Source organism: Echinops telfairi, unplaced genomic scaffold (genome assembly GCF_000313985.2).
Source record: "Echinops telfairi isolate 266 unplaced genomic scaffold, ASM31398v2 ScPeMD7_7406;HRSCAF=8444, whole genome shotgun sequence".
NCBI classification, from domain to species: domain Eukaryota; kingdom Metazoa; phylum Chordata; class Mammalia; order Afrosoricida; family Tenrecidae; genus Echinops; species Echinops telfairi.
In genome coordinates this window covers 3,989,291-4,000,491 of record NW_022111306.1, presented here as the reverse complement: position 1 = coordinate 4,000,491, position 11,201 = coordinate 3,989,291, and the positions used below count along the sequence as shown (strand labels likewise).

Here is an 11,201-nt window from a genome sequence, read left to right as displayed (position 1 = left end):
AAAAAAAAAGAAAAGAAAAGCAAACAAACAACAAAAAAGGAACGGGGAGCAGAGGGCAATGACATCCAGATTCAGGAGGACACCAGTCTGCACAGGGCAGAACTGATGACTCCATGACAATGGTCTTCACCAGATGAACTTAACCAACAAGAGTTGTTTGGTTGCTTCATTTTTAGTTGACCTCACAAGTAGGAGGGGTTAGGGGTGGGAAATAGGCTTCTATTGGATGATTGGGCATAAAGTTACAGTAATTGATTTCAGGAACTAATTACAGTGGTTCTTAATTTTTAGCGTTATAGCTTTCAGGTGGGATAGAAAAACACCACTGGTAGATGTTAACACACGTTTAACCACGTTAATATTTCAGGAACGGGTGAAGATTGATTTTGCTTCCAGGGTTTCATTTCCCCGAAACATCTTGCTAAGCAAAACCTTTAGAGTGATCTGGTAAACGTCTGATAAGGCCAGCTTCAAGATCCTTGAAAGCAATTCTCTTTTATTACATTTTTGTCATAAAGGAGCCCTGGTGGTGTAGTGGTTAAGCATTGGGCTGCTAACCACAAGGTCAGCAGTTCAAAACCATCAGTTGTTTCTCAAGAGAAAGATGAGACTTTCTACTCCAGTGATTCTCAACCTTCCTAATGCTGTGACCCTTTAATACAGTTCCTCCGGTCACCAGGCGGAGCTGGACAAGCTGACAACTCTGTTAAAAGATATGAAGAGAAACTCCCATCTGGGTGTGCTGTATGACCAGGACAAGCAAATTAAAACCATCGAAAGGTACATGAGACATCTGGAGTTACACATTAGTAAGGTAGATGAGCTCTATGAAGCTTATTGTATCCAAAGACGCCTCCAGGATGGTGCCAGCAAAATGAAGCAAGCCTTTGCCATGTCCCCTGCCAGCAAAGCTGCCCCGGAGAGTCTGCGAGATCAATCGGAGCTACAAAGAGCACACAGAGAACATGTGCAGCATCGAAGCGGAGTTGGAGAATTTGCTGGGGGAGTTCTCCATCAAGATGAAAGGTCTGGTTGGCTTTGCTTGTCTCTGCCCCAGAGACCAGAATGAGATTTTCATGAAGTACGGCCGACATAGGTGGAAACTGAAAGGGAAAATAGAAGTCAACGGCAAACAGCTGGGATGGAGAAGAAATGGTTTTCCTGCACCTGATAGTTGGGTTAATTTCCATCAAGGTCACTGAGCTCAAGGGGCTGGCAACTCACCTCCTGGTGGGCAGTGTGACCTGCGAGACCAAAGAGCTGTTTGCAGCCCATCCTCAGGTGGTGGCTGTTGACATCAATGACCTTGGCACCATCAAGCTGAACCTGGAAATCACCTGGTATCCCTTTGACGTGGAGGATGTGACCCCTTCCTCGGGCACAGGAAACAAGGTAGCTGCCCTACAGCGGAGAATGTCCATGTACAGCCAGGGCACCCCGGAAACACCCACCTTCAAAGATCACTCCTCCTTTTCGAATCTGCCTGATGACATCTTCGAGAATGGGAAGGCTGCCCAGGAGAAGACGCCACTGTCCCTGAGCTTCAGCCACCTGCCCAATGGAGACTGCGCCCGGCCTTCCCTCGCAGGGGGCTCTGCCTCCAGGACATGCCCGGCCAACCCAGAAATTACCATCACGCAGAGCGGAGCCCCGACAGCCTGTACTCGCAGAACGACTGCACCGACGACTAGCTCAGCTTCTTCCAGCAGCTCCTCGGCCGCAGGGCCGCAGCCAAAGCGCTCCGGGGAGGACGAGGCCAAGCCGGGGCCTGAGCCCACAGGCCCGATGGCCGGGCAGCTGTTCACGGAGCGGGATGTTGCGGAGACCCTTCTGCAAGAGTCGGACGAGGCCTCCAAACTCAAGCCCGTGGAGCTGGACACTTTGGAAGGCAACATCACCAAGCACCTGGTCAGGAGGCTGACCTCCTCCGAGGTGCCGGGGCTGCTCTTGAAAGGCTCTGTCAGCGGGGAATCTGAAGGCTTTCGGTCCTTCCTGGACGGGAGCCTGGAGGATGCCTTTAGTGGGCTTTTCCTGGCATTAGAGCCGCACAGAGAGCAATACAGAGAGTTTCAGAATCTGTGTCGAGAAGTCATGCATCTGGATGATATTCTAAAAGATGCTAAACATCTTAATCAGAAACTAAATGATGCTGCCTCTTGGACGTAAGTCACTGAGGGTGAATGAAGCAACGGTGCTTTAAAAGACTGAAAGACGTGTCCCCATGTGCTGTTCTGTCATCTTGAGTGTCTGACACAGAGCCCAGCAAGGCCCTCCCCACCCTGTGCTAAGACATGTGCAAGCAGTACCCACCACCTGACTTGATGGAAGACGTTTGGTTCTTCTTCCTTGCAGGACTTGTCCCCTTCGATCCACCGCAGTGTCCTCTTGAATATTTGAAAATGCTCCTCTCTTCCCTGGTGCCCCTAGCAACTAGCATTACTCTATCTAATGTTTCTGTTTGTGGCCAGCAGTACAGGATTCTTCAGGCCACAGAGTGAGTTTGCGCCTGTAATTCCAGGGCCCAGTCCAGGAGGGTTTTGTCTGGTTCCTTCAAAGACAGAACTCAAGACTTTCGTTTTCTTCTCAACTCTCCAAGAAAAGGACAAGGTAAAATGCATTAGTTAGGGAGCATGACCTAGCTGGATTGGAGCCATGTTTTGTTTATTTGTGTGTTTCTGGGATTTATCCTGTGACTCCTTTAGCAAAAGTGCCTTAGATGGCTAGCTCCTATCTAAGGACACTGAAAACATTGCCACTTGGAAGGTAGATATTGGTAGTACTTGGCATTGACTCTGTGACTCTTACAATTAGCTTACTGATTGCATTTTTATTTGGGGTTGAGTAATGTAAGTGGAGGAAGGGCATCAGTTACGTCTCTCAAGGTTTTCTGGTTGTAATATTTTAAACTGTTGATTTTGGAAAGTTTCAAGCCGAAGTAGAAAGAATCATGTGATGAATCCCAGCATGCCCATCCAGGTTCCATCATTACCAACCCCTGGTCAACCTTGTTTCATCTCTTCTTCTGCCTGATATCTCCCTCCTGGATGGTTTTGGAATAAATCCCAGATACAGTGTTATTTTATCCCTGGATGTACCACTTTTTGTTATGTTTTATTTTTATATATGCAAGTTTTACATACATGGAAAAGTGCCAACAACCAAAAAAGTGAAAATAAAGATTTGAAAAAAAAAAATACAGTTCCTCATGTTGTGGTGACCCGTCCCATCATACAATTATTTTTGTTGCTACTTCATAACTGTAATTTTGCTACTGTTATGAATCAGGTGACCCCTGTGAAAGGGTCATTCGAGCCCAAAAGGGGTGAAGCCCCACAGGTTGAGAACTGCTGTTCTCCTCCACTTCAGACTGGCGATCTCAGAGACCCACAGGGGGAGTGAGGGGATGTCCAGTTTGAGCTCCTTGATTGAATCAGGGAAGGAGATTACCTTCTACTTTTAGGACTTTCAGCAATGCACATATCCACAATGCAGGAGGTTGCCAAGATTGCCATGAAGACAGTGAATAAAAACAATAGTCAAACTCAGCAGGAATTGAGTCAAATTTAGTAATTCCATTTTGGCCTCAAAGGATTTTATGAATAATGCTTTACACTCAGCAAAGGAGCAATGTCATACTTACTCAGCCTGAATCCCAACTTGAATTTCTTTTTCACGTGCTTTCTTCTTTTAGGAAGTGTTAACACTATGACGTAGGAGACCTGGTGGCATAGTGGTTCGGATACTAACTGCAAAGTCAGCAGTTTGAAACCACCAGGCGCTCCTCTGAAGAGAGATGAGGCTTTCGACTCCCATATAGAGTTACGGTCTTGGAAACACAGCAGCAGTTCAACAGGTCACTGTGAGTCGGCATCAACTCAATGATAAAGAGTAACACTACGAAGCAGACTTTGGTACCCCTGAGCTCCTGGGTACAATAATCGTCTATAGTGCCCTGCTCTCCACTTCCTGGTGGCATAGTGGGTTATGAGTTAGTGGTTGGATTGCTAACCACAAGGTCAGCAGTTTGAAACCACCAGCAGCTCCACTGGAAAAAGGCAAGGCTTTCTACTCCCTGAAAGGGTTAGCATCTCAGGCCCCCACAGGGGCAGTTGGGCAGCTGTACCCTGTCCTGTAAGTTTGCTATGAGTTGGACTTAGCTCCATGGCAGTGAGCTTGGTTTGATTTTTCATGCCCGGCTCCAATAACCTATAGAGTGTCCTCCCTGGATCTTGTGGTCAAGTACTTGGGACTTGTTTCCTGGATCTGCCTTTTCCCCATTCCGCACAGAAATCTCCTTTAACGTCCTCTGGAAGAATTTGAGCTGCATTTGACTTTCCGTAACGGGGAGGACTCACGTGTCTGAAAACACGCACCAGGTACATATTCCACGGATTCTGGAGTTGGTTCTTCCTCTGATGCTTCCTGTGGTCAGATTTAAAGAGTCTCATACATATTCCCCCTTGGATCTCTTCACTCTATGCCAAAAATTTCCTAGGCAAAGCTACTCTAGTCTGATAAGAAGTACCCGATTCCCTTAAAGAGTCTAACGTAGAGCCTTTTTCTGTAGTAGCTCACATTGAGCTGTGATCACCACAGGTTATATTTTCCTCCTAACATTCTGGATTCTTGGGTCCTGGATTGCCAATGCAGGATATCTTGCTGTCTGAGAAAAAAATCAATATTTATAAACATTCAAACTGCCCTCGAGAATTATTGAGCCCCAAACCCCTCTCTGGGGCAAGAAAGTTCACTAGGTCTCTTGAAAGTAAATGATCTCCTCCCCCACCCCCAGTCCCCTCAGTTCCCAGAATGAGGGTTGGAGTATGTTAATTAAAGTTGTCAAATGTTTTTAAATATGAAGGGGTTTCAGAAATTTGTGGAAAATTGAATTTTAAAATAATGGGCCCCCTGGGATTATCTGAGCTGATCTTCACAATTCTGTTACTAAATTCAGAGTACTATCTTCATTTGGAAAACAAGAAACCTAAGGCTTACAGGTTGTCTTTGTGATCTAGTGCTGCTCTAACAGAAATTCCACACGTGGGCGGCTTTATCCAAAAGACATGTGTTCTCTCACCGCTTAGGAGAGTAGATGTCTGAATACAGGACACCCGCTCTCTGGGGAGACTATCTGTGGTGGTTCTAGAGAAAGGATCTTGCGTTCTTTTAAAATGTGTGGGCCTCCCATTCCTGCAGCTCTCCATGTGTCGTAGGGAGCTGGATCCCAAAAGATGTGCTCCCCTCCTGCCTCTGCTTTCTTGGTGGTAGTCACGTTTCTCCTCTCTGCCTGTTTGCTTCATCGCTGTCATATAGTGAAGGAAATTGTTCCAAGATATAACCTAATTATGTAGATTGTCTTTTGCCTCAATCACATAACTGTCTCTAATCCTACTTTATTAACATCACAAAGGTTAGGAGTTATGATACAAAGGATAATGACATCAGGCCACAATAGGGAAGATAATTGCAAAATTATGACCCAGCCAAGTTGACATGTATTTTGGGGGCACCCAATTCAGTTCATGATGGAGGGTTAATTAATTCCCCAAAGTCATACAGATGACAAAACCCAGAGCACTTAGTTCCAAAGTCTCTGCTTTAATAAAACATGAACATACTGTTTCTTATATCACCAAGTAATGAGGGCTTGTAGGACATCACGTTTATAGCTGTCCTAAAATGCAGTGTGGTGTTAGAGACTGAGGACTACAGAAGTCAAACATTTGGGGCCTCCTACTTTTTAAATTAAAAGCTGCTGGCTTGAAAGGGAGCTAGTGTGGACATGTACAGCATATGTCTTGTTACCAACTTGCTTTGTAGTGATTTTAATTTTTCTAAGACAAAAAGACCAGTGATGAGTTGTTACCATAATGAAAACGATTCTATAAACAAAGATCTTGCTCTTCATAGGGTTACAGCTAATGGTGCAACCTGGAAAGAATTAAGAACAGCACCTGTAAGACTGTGTCTTAAATCAAGCCTTCTATTATTGATCATTTAATATTGCTGAGTGTTCAAAATATTAGAGGACAGTGGAAATGGGACACAATTTGTACCCAATGGTTTTATTTTAAAAATGAAATGTTTTTGCTTCCCCCCCTAGACATATATAGTGTAAACATTGCAGTGTGGTGATGAATACAGATAGCCTGGATTCACATGTAGTCTGGGACTCGCTAGGTCTATAAACTTAGCAAGGTCGTTAACCTTCTTGAGGCTCCATTTCCACATCCTTAGATTGAAGACAGTTATACCTCTTTCCCTATTTCCTTCATGGTCAACTGTCAAGTATAAGGTAAGTACCTTTGCAGTGGTGAGTGGTTGTTGTCCCCACCCCTGCAGAATAATCTTGGATTCTCTGCTATCTAACACTCTAAAAAGTTGCTCAAGGAAAGTAATATTTTAGAGGATTTCCTCAAGGATATGAAATACTCCAGATATAAATTTAAACCCTGGAAGAAACCATACACATGATTTTGGCCCTTCATTGAAGTGCTCAGATGAAGTGTGCTTATGCTTAATACCTTTAAGACTCAGATGAGAAGTGGGATTATTGATGTGGAAGACATTGTTTTGAGATTCAGTGGTTCTCAAACCTACTTGATCATTAGCATCACCTGGGGAGCTAAAAAAATGAGGAATTTGGGGGATGCACTTAGATCCCGACTAAAGCAGTGAGGGTGGGTAGCAAAGGTATGAAATTCATACTTGACTGTGGTGATTCTGAGAGTACTCTGGAAGGAGCCCTGGTGATGCAGTGATTAAGCACTCGGCTGCTAGTTGAAATGTTGGTGGTTAGAACCCACTAGGTACTCCCCAGGAAAAAGACGACAGTCTTCTTTGATAGATGTCCTTGTTGCTGTTAGGTGCCATCCAGGTGGTTCTGACTCATAGTGAGCCCATTGCCAGCAGAATGAAACACTGCCCAGGTCTGCCCAGCCTCACAGTTCTTCTGTTTGAGTCCATCGGTACAGCCGCTGGTCACTCCATCTTGTCGAGGGTCTTCCTCTTTTGTGCTGCCCCTGTACCACGCATGTTATCCTTCTCCAGAGACTGGTCTCTCCTACAACATGCCCAAAGTACATGACATGAAGTCTCACCATCCTTGCCTCTAAAGAGCATTCTGGCTGTACTTTTTACAACCTCAAACTCCTACAGGATAGTTCGACTCTATTCTGTAGGGCTCCTATGATTGGAATCAACTTGATGGCACACCACAGGCACTTTGTTTGAGAATGAGCTGTCTTATCTGTGAAGTTTTCTTTGTGAAGCTGTAAGGAAGATTCATGTACTGGTTATAATACCAGGATTAGCCGTGCTTCCCTTAAACACTCCATTCTTCTATAGGGACATTGTCAATGGTATAATTAATTAGATTTTGTTTTTTTGCTTTGACTGATTGTAAACCTCTGGTAAGTATACCATTGCTCAGCAAATGTATACCAATATGATAAGTGCTTTCTATATTAACTGTATCCTAACCTCAAATAATTTTTCTACTTTTATTCTTTTTATCCCCTCCCCATTTTATTGTTTGCTGAGTTTTCTAATTGTGGTATCACTATCATCTACCTTTTATCTCTCTGGGAATAAATAATGGAACTAGCTTGTACAGGTTTTCACAAGTGAGAACTGAGCCTTTCTTCCCAACACCACTTTCAGTATCTTGGTAGCTCAAAATCAGCATGCTGAGTACTTACACAAAGGGAATCAGCCGATATTACATTACTGAAATATGTACCCATGTAGTATGGTTGTAAAGTTAGAGCAAATGGTGGCTACGCCTCTCACACTGCCTGGAACAAAATAAGTAAATCATATTTGTATTAAAGGTCAGCTACTAAATGGTAGCAGCTGTCATCGTCATTGCCACCTAATAGCAGAAGATTTCTTGAAGGAAAATGAAGTTAAATCCAACAGATCATTATCAAATTTGAGAGATCGTCCTTTCTCCAGTCTTCATTTAAGTAGCTTCTTCAAGCCCAGTAGAAATCAGGACAACTCACCCCCTAGTGATAACATCGTAAAGGGTTCTCTAGGGTTCGAAGAGCTTGCTTTCCTCCCTCCCTTTCGTTCATTTCGGAAGCTCAGTCATTCGTAGATGCTGAGCTATTTGAACCTCTAGCACTCAGAACGCATTCAATGAATCCCTTCAATCAAAATTAATGTACAATCTGCTGGGCTAACGTAGACATGGTGCTAAGCACGGGAGACAGAATGAAGGCTACTCTGCCTTTGTTCGACGCCCAGGGCAGTGGAGAAACATGAATATCAGTAGTTCAATACTTGTACTGCCGGCAGTACATGACACCATAGGAAGCATAGCACCTAATTCAACCTCAGGAAACTCAGGCCAGGCTTCTCACACTCTCTGCTGATGAAAGAGCAATGGAAATGTTGCCAGGAACAAGAGTCTGGGATTGCCTGTAACTGTTTAGCCAAAGACAGAGACCAGGTTGATAAGAGAGAAATAAATGTATTCTGCAAATGTTGAGTCAGAAGGGGCCAGTGGGATTTGCTACCTCCAAACTGCTTTAAAAACCCAGTGACCATCAAGTAAGTTATATACCCAAACCATGTGACCAAAATAGGTTTTTCAGTGATCACAGGAAACAATGATCTGTACTTACATTTCTTCAGGGGTTACCAGATCGCCATCTCCCTGAGGTCTCCTGCGCCATTGCTTATCATGGGAGATGATTTGTGCCTGGCTGCTTAATAGCTTTGCTTACTGCCTTCCCTACTGATTAAGCCACAGAAGCACTCAGCTTTACTTGCTCTGGGTGTTGGGAAGTCCACCACGCTCTTCCATGCTCTGGCTTTTGGTTCTGCTGGCTGCTCCTCTAATATGACAGCTGTCTTCTGGATCCAGGAGCTTCACTGTGGAGGAATCTCAGGCTCACAGGGTAAACTCCACTCCTGGCTCTTGCTGGTAATACAGTCTCCCTCCTGTTACTCAGGGGGCACATTTTATACTTAGCAGGATGACATTCCAGGGAAGCCTGTTCAAAATTTCAGGTGAGTCCTATTGGAATGAATCTTCCCTGCCCTTCTTACCAGACCCATGCAGGGACAGGCTGATTGGTGGGAGTTAAGAGACTTTGGCTACAAGAGCCAAATATCTGAATAATCCACTGCCCCTGCAGAGAAAATTTGTGCTTTAGAAATATTGCCTTAGTCATACGAGGGGCTTGTCAGTGAATGTAGAACAGGTCAATTCTAGTATTGAAAGGTAAAGTAATGTATTTGGTTAAAGGAGAAGGTTACTTCAACTCTAGTCTGAAACCTCTGTTATGGAAAACACTGTCTACCTGGCTAAGACAACTTTCCCTTATGGTTGAGGTCAGTTAATACAGTGAGTCTAACAAACATGAATGACCTAAGTTAGAGCTTCAGATTCTTGTTGTCTTTGTTCCTCGAATAGTAGCATATTTAAAAGGAAAAACGTCCTCTTAAGATGGAGTTTTGGCCTAGATCTGCAGTCACCCTACTTACATATATTCCAAACCCAAACCACTGCCCCTGCATGTTTCTGAGACTATAACTCTTTGTGGGAGTATTTTTTTTTCAAATTCAGCTAAGCTAATGATTTTATCAGAAAATATATTTTTCACTGGCTGGCTTTTGAGACATGATTAGATTTCCTTAGCAACTGCTACATATAATTGGAATTTATGGACATAGGTAATTCTGTTAGGTTTCTGGATTGGGATACTTCGGTTCTTCGTAATGCTGACAGAATTCATGCAGCAGAAGCACTTTTTGTAAGACAAGTGACTTTCATGAGAGAAGGGGGAGTTGCAGGTATTACAGTCTCAAAAAGTACCGTGCTGTTTCAGGAAAGCGGTCCATGACTGAACGTCAAAAACCACGCGGACAGAATGCAAGAACAGGAACAGAAAACTACGTGCGCAGAACCAGGAAACCCCCAGGGGCCAAGAGGGTGAAGTCCCTGGGTGGGCACACAGGTGTGTGCACACAGGCGTGTGCACACCTCAAAGCAGGAGAAATCTCACCCTCCTCTTGCAGTGTGCACCTGAGCAGGGTGGGGTGGTGTGGGTGGGGAGTGTTGGCTTGCCTTGTAGACTGCTTATATCTCCTTCCCTCCCCACTGGCCGAGGAGGCATGGTTGAGGGTATAGGCCGACCTTATTGGCTGTGTTTAGGTGCACCTGTGTGATGTAATATGGCTGGTGTGTAGTCACCCAGGTGGGCCTTCCACCTGGACCTAGGGAACTCAGGTCTGAGCATGCTCACTTCTGAATTTTTCCATAGGTGTCTAATGGATGCTTGATTTCCCTACAGCCCCTTTACTGTGGTCCTATGCAGGCATTTGGAGAAACAATCCCCCTTAGTTCCTATTCTGGCTACCTAGCATTTCCCACTGAAGGAACATGGGCCAGAGCTTTGGGGATACTGGGGGACAACTGTCTCTAGCTGCTTCCTGCTGTTAATGGACATGTAATGGGGTTTTGGGTCCACACCCTTCCTACTCTATTAGGACGGTTTGCCATCCCTTAGGGGCCCACGGTAGATGAGGTTGGGGTGATCCAGGCTCTGGTGATCCTAGGGTTGTCTTGTCTCAGTGTCATTAGTAATCTGCTGATTTCTGGAAGAAACAAAAGAGGCTACCACAAAAGCTATTGGATAGCAATGCCCATGTAAGTGTGGGTTAGTTTTATACTGGAAGATTCCAAAGGAAATCTCAGGAGGTATTGTTAACACTGGATTGACAGACCTAGCCTGCAAGTTTACACAGGAATTGTGTCATAACATTACTAGCTTAAAGACTGTTGTGGGTCTGAGGTGAGGGTTTCTGTAGAGCACTTATCTATCTCAGGGTGCTGAAGAAACACCACCTTAAGGCTGTCTAACGGCTCACAAGTGTACTTATCTTGCTCCCTTTGATTTTCAGCTGAAGGAGTTGTTGCAATGGCTTTCACAGTTTCACCCATGAACGGTGGATTCGTGCACTTTGTCAGACTTTAACGGGAGTGAATTATGGGAAAGGAACCCTTCCAGACTGGTTGGAGCCGGGAATTTGGGGACCTGTCCTCCTATGTTTTTATAAGAATTATAAGTCTCCAGGGAGGCACAAAGGGGGTAGTTTTTCCTCCCCTTGGGCCTCGATGAGCCCATTGAATGCCTTCTGGCATTGGCTATTCTTTTTTAAATCATCTTATTGGGGGCTCATACAACTCT

At 44.6% G+C, this 11,201-nt stretch overlaps 2 protein-coding genes across 12 annotated transcripts in view; both read left to right on the top strand.

Annotated features, from left to right (window-relative positions):
• LOC105978352 (rho family-interacting cell polarization regulator 2-like) overlaps window positions 1–3,147 on the top strand; it is a 10,256-nt gene extending 7,109 nt beyond the window's left edge. The window contains 3 exon segments of the mRNA XM_045296386.1: window positions 664–927; window positions 929–1,135; window positions 1,137–3,147. Coding sequence (XP_045152321.1) covers window positions 664–927; window positions 929–1,135; window positions 1,137–2,166 — 1,501 coding nt within the window. The 3' untranslated portion in view covers window positions 2,167–3,147.
• Window positions 1–11,201, top strand: part of BICD1 (BICD cargo adaptor 1) — a 268,002-nt gene that overhangs the window by 84,344 nt on the left and 172,457 nt on the right. The window lies entirely within an intron of this gene.